Below are 17,927 nucleotides of genomic sequence, written 5' to 3'. Positions count from 1 at the left end.
AAGTGTTGTCATGACTTGAAATCAAAGTAAAGGAGTTAACTTATATATATTTCAATAATAATGCTAACAAAACTTGTTGGCTTAGTGTTAACCTTTAATTTTCAAAACCACTTGGTTAGGGATCAATTCCTACCAACCCTACTTAAAAAATCCTCCTACTTCTTTTAAGAAAAAAAATCCTCCTATCTAAAAAAACCAAAAAAACCTCCCACGGGTGGTGTTAGTAGGCGGCTGATGGCCAGTTGCCAATGTACCATTTTTAGGGGGGAAAAAAGGTATTTTTGTCATTTTTCTTAAATTTTAATACCTCAAATTAGTCATACTTTCATCTTAGGGATTTTGAAATCTTAGAGCCCATTTGATAGAAAGAACTGGTTGGAATGAAAATTTTCTAATTGAAAGCCTGTTTAAGAAGCCTTGGGATGGAAAATAAGTTGATCAAAAATCTTATGTTTGGTTGATGAAAATGGGTTGAAAAATTGTGCAATTTTACCATATTACCTTTATAAAAGAATATAATATTATTAAATAAAAATGCTTTTTAATCTTATAGAATAATAATATTATTAAAAAATTTGATAATTCAAAAAATGAATAAAAATATATTATAATTGAAATAATTCAATATAAATATAAAAATTATATCGATATTGAATGAATAAAAACTAATTCAATAACAAAATATAAAATAAAATATAATAGAGAACTTTCAGCATGAGTGAAAATAAATCTACAAGCGAAAAAGAATGAATTATGATCGAGTAATTTACAAACCCGGATGGACATGAATAAAGTAATTCAAATGCGAATTTTTAGTGAACATTCATTCTTAATTTAAATTTAAATGGGTCAAATAATTTATCATTGGACAATGTAATAAGACCCATTCAAAATCTCTTAGTATTTTAAAATTTATTCTTAAGATTGTGAGCTGATGTCGTGAACATTTTCAAAAAATAGAGTAACGTTGCATGACTAAATTATTTACATAGATGTTATTGAAAAGCTGATTGAGCCTATATTTATATCAAACAATTTTCACTTTAATAGTATTTATAGTTTGTGAGATATTATAATAACATTAATCAAATGTCAAAGTTAAAACATTTCTGACTTTTGTTCACAATTTTTATCATAGCTTTATAAATATAAATTTTTTTTTTTGAATGGCTTACATTTCATTAAAAAATAGATTTAAATAGCTTTTCATTGGTAAGTCATTTGCCCAATTTAAATTTAGACTGATAAAGTTATGTGTGATAAAATTCGAGCGTTAATATGATAAGTAAAAGAGCAAGCAAATTCGAACATGATGTAATAAATTTAAATTTTTTTGCATCAAATTTAAATTAGCTTAAGAAAATTCAAATTTAATGTAGCAGATTTGAAAGTATATTCTTACATCAGGTTTGAATATGCTCATTTTCTTCTTGCAGCTTAAAGGTTAACTAGGTTTATTAATATAAATTGAAATTTGTATTAAAAAGTTTCTATTTATGGGCTATACATTTCAACTTTTCGCATAAAATTCAAATTTCATCACATCTTCTTGGACACTCTCTGATATTCTATTTTGGTGCACTAAACAAGGCAACTTTTAAATAAATATAACTTTCTTAAGTTAAATTCAGATTGGGTAAATAACCTATCATTGAAAAGATCTCCGAATCTAGTTTTTAACGCAATAAGATCTATTGAAAAACCCTTTACAATTTTAAAGTTACGATTGAAATGGTCAGCAAGGGTCATAAGTGTTTTTCTCATCAGATTTTAAACCTGATTTGAAAAATCATATCCATCTCAAATGACAACATTTTTCTTAAGGCAGAAGTTGTTGAAAAGTTTATTGAGTCTAGTTTTATATATACCAAGCTTCACTTCAAAAGTATTTACATATGTGCCATGAATGCTAGGCAAGTTTTAAATTTGGTGATTGAATTAAAGGGCTTATGGGTCAAGCATGGGTGATATTTTTCCACTTATGCTGATGTGCTTTCTGGGTGCAAATGTTTGCCTTTTGAAGCAGTTGTAGAATGCTTTTCCTTATCACCCACTCGAAGCTTTTTTCTTTTTTTTTTTTTTGGGGTTTTTAATTAAAGAAATATTTTGTTCATCTATTGACATTGGCCAATCTTTACGGCATAATTTTTCTTTTTTGTTTTTAATGAATGAAAACGTTTTGTTGGTCAAAAAGAGGGTAAGAAGTGATGGATATGAAGATGAAAAAGGAAAAGGATATGGAAAAAAAGAAATATGAGGAGAGAAGAAGAAGTAGGAGCACAAGGAGAAGGCAGATAGAGCTGGAAAAAAGGGCCAGCTCGACCCTGCATGGCTGGCGGGCTTAAAAGGGCTGACCCTACAGGGCTAAAACTTAAAAAATGTCTCAATTTGCTAGGCCCGACCCTTAAGTAAACGGGCCCAAAGCTGGCCCCATTTAAAAAAAATTCTATTTTTTATATTTCTTACATGTTTTATCAAAAAATAAAAATACACCAAAGAAATTACTAGCAAAAACATAAATATGAATTAAATCACAAATATGAAAGATCATCATATCTAAATGTCCATCAACATAAAAAATCTAAAACATCTATTAGACATAACAAGTCAATAACGTTAACATCTAAAAGTTTCATTAAAAGTAGACAAATGCTTTCAGTAAAAAAAAAAAAAAGTGGACAAATACTATCATCACTATCATCAATTGTAAAGATATTTGATTGTGCTTCACTAGTAATAGGCTCTTCTAAAAATATCAATGATTTCTTTTCAATACTATTTAGCTATTCTGGAGTATAATATATTTTCTTCTGTCTTTTGAATTGGATTTTTTGCCCACCATTAAGTTTATTTAAAAGCATTAATGTTAAGTTTGTTTTGGAGGTTTCAACTTAGTAATTACTGGGGATTGATTCTGTGTTGTCTACTTACTACCTCCAGTCCTAGTTATAAGACCTCATTTGTAGTCTATAAATAAGGTTTTATAATTAGGACCAGAGGTAGTATTTATTTTCTCAGGCTTCAATTGTGAAAATCACTTTGCTGCACAATCTCATTGGAAGTTTGAAATATCTCAGCACTTTGGATTGATCCATAGTATGCTCTTAATGAGCTAACTATGTCATCCTCTTTTTTGCTTTTGTTCAGGATGGTTTTCTTTGGTTTTGTCTAGTTTGCTTGTCTAACTCTATTTAAATATAGAGTAAAAATTTTGATATAGTCACTATAGAAAATGTGTTTTATAAATATATACAAATTGATACGTATCTGTTGGTTCAATCATTAAAATTTTTGTTTTAATAAGGGGAATGTATTTTTGTTATTTTAATATATAACTGTTGGTTCAAATAAATACAAATTTGAAATCTGATTTAGGATATGGAGAAGATATTTTTATTTATTTTAATATCATTAGAGACTAAGATGTGAGCTGAGGTAAGTAAAAGACTGAAAGTAAAACCTAGAAAGGGAGAGTGTGTAAAATGTTAGGGACTTAGGTTAGGATCAAGAAAAAAATATATATTAAGAAAAAAAATTACTATTGGCGGGTTTAAACGGGTCGGCTTGTGGCCCTACAGGGTCGACCTTTTTATTTTTCAGCCCCATAGGACTAGCCCTTTTAAGTCCAAGTATTTTTGGAAGACCCTAAATTACAAGCCCAACCCTCAACTTAAACGGGTTTAAATAGGTTCAGCCCGTTTTTCTGACTCTAAAAGTAGAGTAAGAGTGTGTGTTTGGAGGGGCAAACTTATCTTTTACATTTGCCTACTTGTGCTGCAACATGGGTTTCCACAAAAATGGGTGGGAACTAAATTTTTTTTATTCTGAGATTTGAATTTAAAACCTATACATAACCTCATGAATGCTAGGGATTCCATTTTAAGTGTTAAGATAGAGGCTTTGATTAGCATGAGAACTAACTAGTTCAGCGTAAAGTTATATCTTTCCTAGTGTAATATCCAAATAACATGCATGACTTCTGAGTTCTTGAGATTAGAAAAGTTTGTTTGAGATGAAGCCTTATTTAGTGAAATATTTAACTGGATTTGAGGACAACTGCTCCTATGTGACATTGACACCATATAGTTGGTGTTAGACTTCTAGACCCTAAGCTTCCTTACTCTTTTCTGTTTGGGATCTCTTTGTGTTTTATCTGGCAAGTTCTATTTGAAACTTTTCTATTATAGAACTAGCAGGGGAAGGGCAAGAAATAGAGAAAAATTTAGAAAAGGGGATAAAAGAAGGGAGGAGAGAAATAAGGTGATAAGAAAGGGGAAGAACAAGAGGAAGAGGGAGAAACAGAGATAGAGGGAGGAAGAGGAAATGTGATGATGGGGACCAAGCATATCATTTGTAATATAGCAGCTCATGCAAATCGGGCACAAGATCGTGAATATTTAATAATGAACTCTGGTATCAAATAAATAATAATTAACTCTGGTATCAAATAAATAATAATTAACTCTATGCTAATAGTTCTATCTGTCTACTAGAGAATAAGCCTCATTTTGTTGAACAGGATGTTAGTAAAGCATCATCTACATTCGGCATTCCACATTCTGCTTCTGCTCACACTTCTATGAGTCCGTTTGGATTACTAATAAAAAAAATAACTTATTTCCAATATGATTTTAAAAAAAAAGATTGGATAAAAGTTAAATTGGGTAATATGATTTGTGTTTGGATTAACTTTTATAAAAGTTAGTTTGTAAAGTAAAAAAGTTGTTTGAATTAGGATTGAATAAGTAAGTTTAGTTTGTAGAATGATAAAAATAAGTATGACTTTTATTAAATAATAAAAATAATTATAAGTGGAGAAAAGCATAAGAACAACATAAATATAAGGGAAAAAATGTCTTTTAATTTCAAAAAGCTGTTTTTGCATAAATCATAAGTAAGTTTTAAGTGCTTTCACAATCATACTTAAAAAGACAACTTTGACCCGTAAGTCAAATTAGCCAAAAACTGTTACAAACATCTTCCAAATTTACAAACTAACTTATCACATCTATAGGTAACTTTTCGTCCCTCAAAATAGGCTGTATATTTGCAACGTTTGTATGGTTAAATGCTAACTATTTGCACTACACATCACATAATGCCTAAAGCCTCAGGAACTCCTAGTACTTCTAGATTAGCTTCAGCTTCTTCAATGTCCTCCAACCTAGCTACTCTATCAACAAACATAGATTGTTTCTCATCTTTAATACCTAGACGAAATATGCCAACTGCAACTATTGCTTCTAACCCTGTTGGCTCCCATACGAGCTCAACCTATCCATCACTACCTTCTATGGCTTTTTCGAAGGGACTTTGGTTACAAACCCTGCAGATAGGTGGGGTACATAGGCCACCATTTCTTCCATATGTCGTTGCTTATCTCATTCCCTTTCCATTTCCAGCACATGGCGTTACTCTCCCATCCCAGTACCTAATTCTCAACCTCATGACGTTACTCCTATAGGAGCTACTGGTGCCACTAGGTTGCAAACCCAACTACTTTCTTCAGGTGATTTAATGAACATAAGAAATATTAGGCCATACGTCCTCCTGGTAATGGGCTCAGTTGTTGGAAACAGGTCTCCTGAGCTCATATGCTTGCTAACCAAATGCTCTAAGGCCCAAAAACACCTCACGTAACCAAACAAGGCCTAACACATTTAACATTATAAAACTACTAGATGAGTTGACGTGCAGGCTAGTCTTAAATTCCCATCCAATAGTATCTCAAACACGACAGGCTTTGATAGAAGTAGAGCCAGTGATATGGATTGAGCTCATGGGCTAAACCCACTGACCCGTCAACAAGTGGTGGTTAGGTTGATAAAAATTAGGACCATTTTAAAATGGAAGTTTTGAGCCCATAACTACCAAGCCTAAACCCGCAGTAGGCTAACCCGCAGGGTTGGCTGGCCAGCCCGTTTAACCTTTTTTTTTTTTTGCAAATTTTTCCTTTTGCCGCTCGGTCTCTACACTATCAGTCTTAGCCCAGTCCACACTCCACACTAAGCCCTTGAGTAATCCATGTCTCAGTCCAACACGGCAACACCAACACCGCAAGCCCGCAACACGATCCCATTTTTACATTTTGCTTACGTGTTGGCGTCACACTCCTCCTAGACTCCCACACAACACTGAACACTCCCAGTCCCACTCTCCCAGACCCAGTCTCCCAGTCACCCTTGACCAGTCCCAAGCCCAAGTCCCAAGCCCCAAGCTCTTTGTTCTCTGTCTCTACTTTACACCTTTGCCCTAGTTCATTTTCCAGTCTTCCACATTCCATAACCAGAGGTCCAGACTCTAGAGTCGGTTGCCCCTATTCAGATTTCATACTTCAGAGCTTGTCACTGCGTCGCCACCATTCAGATTTCAAAGCTCGTCACAGGCTCACCGCGTTGCCCCTACTTGAATCTACCTACCCTAGTTGACTTGAAGTCTTGAACACTGACAAGTCGCAAGTCTTATTGATGCACTACACACACCGACACGCGGGACCTGAGCGCTGGCAAGTCGTGAGTCTGTCAATCATCAGGTATACCGTACTTTGTCTCTTCATAGTTCCTTCTCTGTCTTCGTCTCCCTCTCTATCTATAGACTCTGGAGTTTGGACTGGTTGAGCTTGAGACTCCAGACGTGAGTGTTGCCTATGTTGGAGTCTAAATATGAAATACGAACTTGTTCTAATTTTGTCTCTTCTTCACGGTCACGGTTTACTTTGGATTTTTGGTAAATTGATATATTATTTATTGTTGTGAAATCTCAAATGTGAAATACATTGAATATTGGCTGTATAACGTATTGAACTTGTTGTTGCTGGTGGTTGTATAATGTACTGGACTATTGGTTTTGTATATAAGATGTCATCTGCTAGTCCTAGTGTGCCTATGCCTGATGACCAATGTTGTTGTTGATGGAGACAAAAGGTCTGAAGCTAACTCTTCTGTGCATGACAATGGAATTGGAAAGAAAGCTAAAAAAAATGTACATCTGAAGTGTGGAGGTATTTTACTAAAATTGGCAAAGTAGATGGGTAAGAAAAGGCTACATGTAAAGGCTGTGGAAAGGCTTTTATTGTTGGGGGTAAGAATTATGGCACTTCCATCCTTTGGCATCATGTGGATTCATGTCATTTAGTCCCTAAATACCATGACATTGGTAGTATGATGTTAGACCAAGCTAGGAAAATGAGAGCTAGACATCTTGATAATAACAAATTCCAGGAATTGCTTGCTAAGTCTATCATTGTGCATGCTTTGCCATATTCCTATTATGAATACAAGTAGTTAGGGAAACACATCAATTTTTGAATCCTGAGGCTAGGTATTTTACTAGAAAAACTGTTGTGGTTGATGTTTGGAATCTGTATCTTAAGCAAAAGGAAATTTTAAAAATGACAATTGTAAAAAGTCAAAGTAGAGTATGTTTAACCACTGATTGTTGGACTTCAATAACTACTGAGGGATATCTTTGCTTGATTGCTCACTTTGTTGATGAGAAATGGAATCTCAATAGCAAAATACTTGCATTCACACACTTGGAACCACCACACATTGGAGTTGAATTGGCTAAAAAGGTGTATGAACTATTAGTAGATTAGGGATTGAGAAGAAAGTGTTTTCTATTATTGTTGATAGTGCTTCAGCAAATGACAGTATGAAAAACATTTTGAAAGAGAGGATGAATTTGAGTAATAGCCTGATATGTAATGGTGAGTTTTTTCATGTGAGATGTTGTGCCCATATTTTAAATCTCATAGTTCAAGAGGGATTGAAAGTAGCAAGTAGTGCTATCCAAAAGATTAGGAATAGCATTAGATATGTAAAGGCATCAGAGGCGAGGGCAATCAATTTCAAGAAGTGCATTGAACAGGTTGGTGTTAGGTGTTCTATGGGTTTAAGGTTGGATGTTCCTACTAGATGGAATTCAACTCATTCAATGCTTGAAAGTGCACTTTACTATCATCGTGCTTTTGCTACTTTGGCTTTCAATGATACAAATTATCACCATTCTTTGACAATTGATGAGTGGTCTAGGGCAGAGATGATTTGTGAATTCTTCGCTCCATTTGCAAGGATAACGGAGTTGATTTCTGGCACATCATATCCAACTTCAAACTTGTATTTTGTGCAGATATCAAAAATTAAGTTACTACTGAAAGAATTTCTAGATCATGATGATGTTGTGATCCAAAATATGGTTGCAAGTATGCTTGAAAAGTTTGACAAATATTGGAGTGATTATAGTGTCATTCTTGCAATTGCAATCATTCTTGATCCACGGATGAAGTTTGATATAATAAGGTTTTCTTATGCACAACTTGATCCTGTGAATCATACTGAGAAGATTGAACATATTAGGAAGAAGATGTACTTAGTTTTCAATGAATATAAAATCATGGATGTGGTTGGATCATCATCGTCAACTCCTAGTCCTATTGTTGCTCCAAATAATGATTCAGGTTCTTCTAATGCTAGTGACATGAACATTATGTTGCCAAGAACATCAAATCAACCTCCTTCTTATCCATCTAAAGGTGGTATTATAAGCCATGGCTGTTTAAACACTATGGCTTTTGGGGTAAGTTTGATATTCTTTCATTTTTATTTGTCATAATATTATTTTAGATTTTTTATTGACACTTTTTATTTTGTAGGATTATCTCAAATGCAAGAGCAAGGACATTGCATCAATGGAAAATTCTAAACTTGACTTTTATTTAGAAGAAGCAACAATGGATCCAAATCTGTTTCTGAAGATGGATGTTTTGGATTATTTAAGGACTAATGCAGCTTGCTTTCCCTATCTATCAAAGATGGCATGTGATATTTTGAGCATTCTAATCACCACAGTGGCTAGTGAATCAGCTTTCAGTATTGGTTCATGAGTTCTCACAAAGTATAGAAGTTGTCTTCTTCCACAAAATGTGCAAGCCATTATTTGTACCCGTAATTGGATGCTTGGTTTTCCATGTGATGATTCTGATGAAGGTAATATAATTATGTTTATTTCTTTGTTTCTTTATCTTATTTTCATTATTTATAATTATCATAATGTAATGTATTTTTCACTTTGTCTTTTGAATTTTATTTGTGGTAGAGCCAACTGAGTAAAAAGATGGTGGTTCTCAAGCTCAACCAAATAATTTCATGTCTTCAAATCATGCCTCTAACTCCAACACTATCAATATTGATGGTCGAGCACTTGATAGTTGATAGTGATTTGTGTAGTGACATTCTGTTTGTGACTTTGTGGTGGTGTTAATTTGGATTTATGTTTTAATTTAAGATGTTTGTTAAATTATTAAGGACATATCATGTTCATGTAATCATATGTTTAATATTTTGATATATTTGAAAGTTGAAACTTGAAACCTTGGATGGATTTCATGTTTTATTTATGATAATTCTATTTGTATTTTTATTTTAGGTATTTAAGAATTTGAGACTTTGAGTAGATTTTATTAAAAAAAAAGTAAAAGGAATTACAAAAGTTGGCGGGTTGGGTTGGAAAAATTCCAGCCCGCCAGAAAGCGGTCCTAAAAGTCCTAGCCCGCCAAGCTTCAGGCCCGCCACGGGCCAACCCATAATCGGCGAGTTGGCTCATATTATTGGCCCTAGATAGAAGGACACGAGGCAAAGAAAAAAGGGAAATTTTCACTTAAGGACCGTAGAACACAATTAATGTCAAAGAGCCCCCAAAACTTTCTGAAACCTCACTGCAGGACCAAGGGGCCAATCTGATATTAATTCCACACAAAAAATGACGCCATTGCCCCTTATTTTACTTCCTCTGAAATTTGAAAATAAGGCGAAAACACAATGGTCAAAAGTCCTCCCGCTCTCTCTCTATGCGAACGTGGTCCCACTGTGCGAAAACTCTTCCCTCTCCCGCTCTGCGAATGTACAACTACTCTGGGAGAACTGTAGCGTCTCCCGATCTGAGAACGTGCTACCACTCTGTGAAAAATCTGCCCTCTCCTGGCTACAAACGTGCTACCTTTGTGGGAAGATTCTTGCCTCTCGCAATTTGTGAAAAGTGTTCGACCTGGCCCCCAAAAATTCCATCAGCTTTATTTTGCATGTTCGTGGTAGTCACTACAAGCGAAAGGAGAATAAGAAGAGGCCGACAAAGAAGGAAACTTGCAAGGCTATTGACAAAGAAGGAAGAAGCAGGGCGAGAAGAAGTCACTGATTTCCTTTGGTAAGCTTCGCGGTCCACATTAAATGCAGTAGATTTCTTCGATTTTGTTTTCATAGTACGTTAAGGAGGAATGACCCATTGAAAGGTGGGTGTGTTTGGTAATGACATTTAGGTTCTAACCCAGGAATGATTACCAATGTGTCACATAGTGTTTGGTCGTCACCCCTACTGCCCTTTAGCAAATGCTCCTGATTTAGTGAGAGAAAGCTTGTGAGTGTAGCATGAAGAGTTTGTGTGGGGGCTAAGTAAGAAAGTTATTAATTATTTAGGGAAAAATTAGTGTTGGTAGTTAACTGTATTGCTATAGTGTTTGTAGGCATTTTGTAGGAATTAAGAAAAGATTTGAGAGGGGCAAATGTTGTCGTATGGATTAGGTAAATGAGTTTGTTTTGTTTGGTTTATCCCATTGATTGTTGGAATATGAGATTTTATAGGCTAATAATGGGAGTTAGTCAATTGACGTGAAGAATTAGTTGACTACCCAGTTGCATGTGACAACCTCATGTTTGCATGTATCTGTCAACTTAGACAATTTACATGAAGAATCAGTAAATTACCAGCTATGTTTGTTGGAATCTGATCTGTAGTGGCCTCACAAGGAAAATTAGGCAATTGACACGAGGAATTAGGGGATTATCCAGTTAGCTTCTGTCTAACAGTTTCATGTTTCTGGGAATCTGTCAAGTTAGGCAATTTACATGGAGAATCAGTAAATTACCCACTATGTTTGTGGGAATCTGGTTTGCGGTGGCCTCATAGGGAAAATTAGACAATTGATATGAGCAATTAGCTAAATTTCCACTTAGCTTCTGTGTAACTGCTTGATGTGTGTTGGACTCTAGAAGTTAGGAAATTTACATGAACAATCAGTAAAGTAACAAGTTGCAATTTAAAATTTCATGTTTGTTGGCATATGATCTGTAGTGGCTTTACAGGAGAAATTAGTCAATTGACACGAGGATTTAGGAGATTATCTGCTTAGCTTCTATCTAACGGTTTCATATTTTGTAGAATCTGTCAAGTCAGGCAATTTACATGGAGAATTAGTAAATTACCCACTAAGTTTGTGGGAATTTGGTGTGCAGTTGCCTCACAGAGAAAATTAGGCAATTGACACGACCAGTGAGCTGAATTTGCACTAAGCTTATGTGTAACTGTTTGATGCGTGTTGGACTCTGAAAGTTAGGAAATTTACCTCAAAAATTAGTTAATTAACCACCTCTATTGCATAATTTCATGTTTGTTCGAATTTGATCTGTAGTGGCCTCAGAGGGAAAATTAGGCAATTGACACGAGCAATTAGCTGCATTTCCACTTACCTTCGGTGTAATTGTTGGATGGCTTCAAGGATGAAATAAATGAGCTGAAGAAGGACTATACTCTACTGACATATTCTTAATTTGCGGAGAAGATAATGAGTGATGAAGAAGATGGAAACTTTGAATTCTAGTTTATTCTTTTCACAGTGGGAATTCTTCTTTGTCCCACGGGAAGTGCAATTGTAAGTGAGAAGGTACTAAAAGTAATGGCCTGCATAGAAAATAACTGGCAAAATTTTGACTGGGCTTCCTTTGTGCTTGACGAACTAAGTGAAGAAGTTAAACGACACAATAAGAGCAATAAGGAAGGACAGACCGAGGGATGCCAGAGTTGTCGGAGGGGTGCATCTACTTTTTATTGGTACTTGCATATTTCCTTACAAAATATGTCCTATTGGATATGGTTTGACCATTAAACTGTTGATATATTATGTAATTTGATTTTTGAGTCATGTTTTTTCTTTCTCTGTAGCTGTACTTCCTGCAAAGGTTCCCTTTGCAAGGAGGTGAACCAAAAGACAAAAATGCCATCAGACATTGGGATGATAAGGCTGTGAAGAGCAGAATTGACACGGAAAAGGAGAGTCGACATGGCATTTTCTACAATCCACCCTCTGCTGAAGTGAATGAGTCAACACAACCGGGAGTAGTAAAAGTTTCCATCATCTGGTGAGTAATACCAATGTGGTAATGTCTGTTGGTCAGACTTAATATTTGTTTGATGACATACATTTACAATGTGCAGGACATTAAGGAGTTTTGGGTCAATTTCAACAACACATTGAAAAATAAAATGACCAAGATTCAAAACTTTGTTTGTGATGAATTGGTTAAGTTGGAAAACAAAATTCTTAACCGAGGAGGCAATGAAGAAGAAGGAAAAGAACACCACACTGACGAGGATGAAAATGAGCAGTCACAACATGATGAAGTTATGACTGTAGAGAGCGGGAGAAAAACATCAAAGTGGTGAGAAATCGCATGATGATGAATAGCAAGAAGAAGAAGAGGAAGATGAAGAAGAGAATGACAATGTGAGAGAAAATGAAGCTGCAAAAAAAGATACTGAAGGTGAACAAGCAGCTGAAAGTAAAGAAGGAAACAAAGAAGGGAAAATGGTGGGCAAAGCAGTGCAGCTACCCACAAGGAGGTCAAGTAGACGTAAACTCCCAACAATGAAATCTCCTTACATGTCTACTTATGGCAGAAAGGTGAAAATGAGTAACAAGGATGCATTTTATGCTATGTGTACTGAGTGGTGTCAACCAGATGAGGCTCAAGAGCAAGTATAGTCAATTATTATGGAAAAGACAGCCTATGAATAATACTAGTATGCAATACTAACCACTTATTTTCACTTTCATATTTGTTGTAGGGTCATGGTAGATATGTTTGGGCATTTGGCAACACGAGCAGACCTGCAAGCACTGGGTCCTAGAAGGTGGATAAGCAACAGGTACGTGCACCTGTTCAATTTATATCAAAGTGGCCATATCTGGAATGTGCCACATTTTTAATTTTCCTGCTCCTTTAATATGCAGATCATGTCTCTGATTGCCTACACCTTGAACACTGACCAACAGGAGAATGCCTCTGTGGTTAAAAGACACATATTTGATGCAGATTTCACAGTTAGTGCTATCCACTGTTAATAGGTCAATGCTTTAAATTGTTCAATCAAGTTATCGGTACAGTTTCTTCACTGACAATTTGCATTACTGTGCAATTTGCTGTTGTGATAGGCAAGGATGGTGCAGGAACACAGCATGGCAAGTGGACAAACATCTGAAAGAACTACTCCCCTAACACCTGGGATACAATTTGGCTGAATGTGAATACATATTTGCACCTGTTTTGTTTGCACTGTATTGGTTTTACTTTGTGTTTGAACCAAGCACACTTTTATGTGCTGAACTCTCTACATGGCGGTAAGGATACAATGAAGTGCCAAAAGAAGAAGAAAAATTCTGACCTAGCATTAAAGGGGCAGCAAATGATGGCACAAACTTGTGTAAGTGCTGTAATTATTCTGCTACTTTTGTGGACAACCATAGTATCCCCTGTGTGATAATCATTGGTAATTGTGTAGAGGGCACACTTCATTGAAATACTAAGAGAGTGAAGCCTGAGCTGGAGGCTTTGGCCAACCCATATTCAAATAATGTCATCTTGTATCCCATTGTTCATGTTCAAGACAATACGTGAGTCTTTTGTTCACTGTAAGTTATTTGTCATAATTTATAATCGACATAGATAAACCAACATAGTGATGTGGTCATTTTTTCAGTGATGATTGTAGGGTTCATATCATTACATATCTAAGTGAGTGGCCCAACCCACAAGAGAAGGATGAGTTCAATTCACCATGCCTTATTATACAGCAGTAGGTGTTAAATTATATGTTAATGACATCATGTATCTGTGTGAACTTACTGAGAAAAGTTATTGTTGTCCTATATGATCATTACACATCTATACGGTGTGAGCTGTTGTGGTGGCTCATGACTCATAAAAGAAACATCAAGTCAAATGCTGTTGCTAAACACCTTGACCAGATTAATAGACAACGCAAGAGAAAGTGATGACAGAGCAAATTCCTACCTTGTAGTTTTTGCTGATAAGCACTATAATTGTTGTTGTGAACACTTTATGCAGACTTAAATGTTATGCATACAAAAGATGTTAATAAAGTCTGTTTTGATGGATTCATATTATCAGTACTTGTTTACTTTGATTAGATGTACGGTTGACAACAGAAATTAGGAATTTGCAGCAACAATACAAAAATTAACACCAAATGTTCATCCATTTCCAACTGAACAACCTACATTAAGGATTAGCCCTTTGCACAAACGATTAGACAATTTGCAAGAGAGACAAATAAGTTAACGACAATAATTAGACCATTCACAAGTGTCGTTCATCAGCTGAACAACATATCCTCTTACATATGCAAGGGCCCTCCTTCACCTAAATAAGGTGTCCATTTCCATATGGAACTAGGGAATTTGCAACCCCTATACATATATTTACAACTAGAATCAGTCCATTTACATGTGCCGTCCTTGACCTGAATAGGGTGCCCATTTGCAAAGGGGACTAGCCAATTTGCAAGACACATACTTGGCTTCACATGTGGAATCAGTCCATTCACATGTGGACTGGTTCACCTGAAGCATGTGTCCGTGAGGGAACAAGTGGGGGAGAGTCCATTTGCAAAGGGAACTAGCCAATTTGTAAAAGATATATCTATATTCACATGTGGAATCAGTCTATTCACATGTGGACTGGTTCACCTGAAGCATGTGTCCATGAGGGAACAAGTGGGGGAGAGCCCATTTGCAAGGGAAACTAGCTAATTTGCAAGACACATACCTGGCTTCACATATGGACTGATTCACCTGATGCATGTGTCCGACTTAAGTGTGGGAGAGCCCATTTGCAAGTGGGACTAGACAATTTGCACCATACATGCATATTTTCACAATTATAAATAGTCCATTTGCATGTGACCTACTCGTACTAAAGGAGATGTCCGTGAGTGAACAGGTGTGCGAGGGCCTATTTGCAAATGAGATTCGACAATTCGCAACATAGATACATATAGTTACAACTAAAAATAGTCCATTTGCATGTGGACTATTAGCCTAGAGAATGTGTCCAAGTGCGGTTCCATATACCATTTGCAAGTGACATTAGAAAATTGACAACATACATACATATATTCACAACTGAATCAGTCCATTTACATGTGATGACTTCACCTGAAGAAGTGTCCGTGAGTGGACAGGTAGGGAGAGCAAATTTGCAAGTGACATTACACAATTTGCAACATATATACATATATTTATAACTAAAAATACTCCATTTGTATGTGGACAGATTACGACCTAACATAACTTGGGACAGCTATAATCACCTACTATCATGAAATATTTCAACTATTGACAGCATTATACAAAATATAATCCAACCCACTACCAAAAAATCAAAATGGGTTGTCATAGCTACTTCCCCAACAACTCAAGAACTACATAGTGGGGCTCATTTATGTACAAAAGTAGTTGTGTATTGAACCAAAAAAATAAAAGACTATTTTCAGCAACAAAGTCACCCAGGGTTCAGGTTACTGTAAGTCTTTCTAGTGTGACCGGCTTTACCACATCTTGAGCAATGATACAGCTTCTTCTGCTGGAATTGTGATTCAATCCTCCTAACTCTGGGTCTTCTAGCACGACGAGTTGTCAATGGTGGTTGTAGGAAGATGGTGGATGAGTAATCTTCATATCAAAGGGAATCTGGCCTAGGGATGTCATGGGTCTCAACTGGAATCATGAGTCTGCCATAAATTTTCTATTGGGCTGAGAGTAAAAAGCAATCCTCGACATATGTATATATATTACCATATACCTTCTTGATTGCAGCACATGCATGTGGGCAAGGTAGTCCTGACATTTGCCAACCTTTGCAAGTACATTCACGTAACACAAGATTTACCCGCACATCTAGGTTTCCCATCTGACCCTGATATTGTTCATTCCATAATCTTGCACATCCATTCTTTCTGATCTGGCCACATGATCCATCAACTTTTCCTCTATATTAGGTCCCATACCACTGGTCCAATTCCTCATGGCTTCTTTTGTTGTACATCTTGTTTGCCAATTTTTCTCTATGCTCATGTATCAAGACAGCTATGTTGTGCTTCCTCTCACCAACAAGCCAAGCATTAAAGGATTCAGCTAGATTTGTTGTGATATTGTCCCACCTCTTGTAAGGAAATTTGCTTTGTGCCCAACGCTCAATGTCTCTATTTGTTTGAAGCCATTGTTCCAATTCTGGACAAAATCCCATTAGCTTTTCCAGACTGCGATCAAAGTCTCTATCAAGTCTTGCGTATGCAATAAAATCAAGTAATTTTAGTGCAACTTCCTTTGTCTGTCTACTGGTCCTCATTTTTCCCCTGGTTATCTTCAAGAACTAGCACTGTAATTCTCCTTCACATGACTGTAGCAAAAAGCATGTCAATCTCTTCCAAACACGGCTTGCACTGCACCTTTTATTGAGTTGTGCCTATCCAATACTATTGTCACTTCTAATGATCCCGTAATATCCTTTATGTTACCAAGAAATCATGCCCACTCATCAAGTGTCTCACCTCCAACAATTGCATATGTAAATGGGAATAATTCATTATCCGCATCATACGCTTGTGCTCCCAATAATGTACCAAATGTACGGACCACTCAAGTGGCATCCATCCACATATAATATAGGTCTACCACCTTTCAAAAACCCTTTTACACAGTAACCATATGTAATAAATACAACTTGAAATCTATTACCTGATGATGCAACCCACTTTGCTACCATTTCTGGATCACTTTCCTTTAGCCTTTCACATATCCAAGGGATTACCATAAGACTCCTGTGGACAACTATGAATTTGTGCAATGCTTTCTCTTTCACCCTATATGCTTGTTCGTAGTTGAGGCTCAACCCATGTTCTCTTTCCAAATCCCGTCTAATGTCATTTGGAGATTTGTGTATGCAAGAAGTCAACTCATCTACTATGACTATTAAAGCAAGTTTACACCTCTTTCTCTGAGGGACAACTAAGTTGTCTTGTGCATAATGCAAGTGTTCACTGTTAAATCTTCTCACAACTAGGAATCCATTTTTCTCATCTACACCATATGCTGAAATTCCCAAGGACAACCATCTACACAGCACTTCACAATCATCTTATGCCTATCATTCTTTACATACCGGTAACCAAAGTTATGTGCAAGGCTATATTTATATAATGAATCTCTAAAATGTTCAGCACTAACAAAGGTTTGCCCTTTTGACATCAACAAATCTGCCCACTTTGATGAATTCATCACCGCTATTAGGGTTGGCAACATTTCCATACCTAGACTTCCTATTAGTGTTGGCACATCTTGTACGGGAGATATGTTTATGTTGTCTGTGTCTAGATCCAATTCAATTGGAGATACTGACATTCCATAAGGGCCAACCAAATCATCTAACTTGCATAAACAAATACAGCTATTGAGTATTACAGTTCAATTTATCAAAATTGGATAGATTTCTTATCCTAAACACAATCTTAAAAAAACCAGTTGAAAACAACTTACTCTTGTATACTGTCCAGCTGTGACACTTGTGTGAAGTCTTTCTCATTCTCACGAACATAAACATAGCCACTACTATTGTTGTACTCAATTACTGTCCAATACCAATATCGTCACAAGATCCAAGAATATGTCTCGGTCAAAGCTAACTGTGTGCTTCATTTTATATTCACAAGTCCTAGCCACACATCATGAGCTACCATGCATTGTAGTTTCTTCAATGTCATCCCTCTCTAATCAATCTCCAGTAATGATGCCCCCTTCATAA

General features: G+C 36.0%; 1 protein-coding gene across 1 annotated transcript; it reads left to right on the top strand.

Annotated features, from left to right (window-relative positions):
* The first annotated feature begins 6,891 nt into the window (after window positions 1-6,891).
* Window positions 6,892-8,884, top strand: LOC114735281 (zinc finger BED domain-containing protein RICESLEEPER 2-like). Its single transcript, XM_028922963.1, has 3 exons — window positions 6,892-7,000; window positions 7,757-8,577; window positions 8,654-8,884. The coding sequence occupies exons 1-3, from the start codon at window positions 6,892-6,894 to the stop codon at window positions 8,882-8,884; spliced, it is 1,161 nt and encodes a 386-aa protein (XP_028778796.1).
* The last annotated feature ends 9,043 nt before the right edge of the window (window positions 8,885-17,927 follow it).

The sequence above is a fragment of the Neltuma alba genome, unplaced genomic scaffold (genome assembly GCF_004799145.2).
Source record: "Neltuma alba isolate B1F8T4 unplaced genomic scaffold, ASM479914v2 tig00013198_pilon, whole genome shotgun sequence".
In the NCBI taxonomy this organism is placed as follows: Eukaryota; Viridiplantae; Streptophyta; class Magnoliopsida; order Fabales; family Fabaceae; genus Neltuma; species Neltuma alba.
Note: the sequence above shows the minus strand (reverse complement) of the source record. Positions and strands in the feature narration are given on the sequence as shown.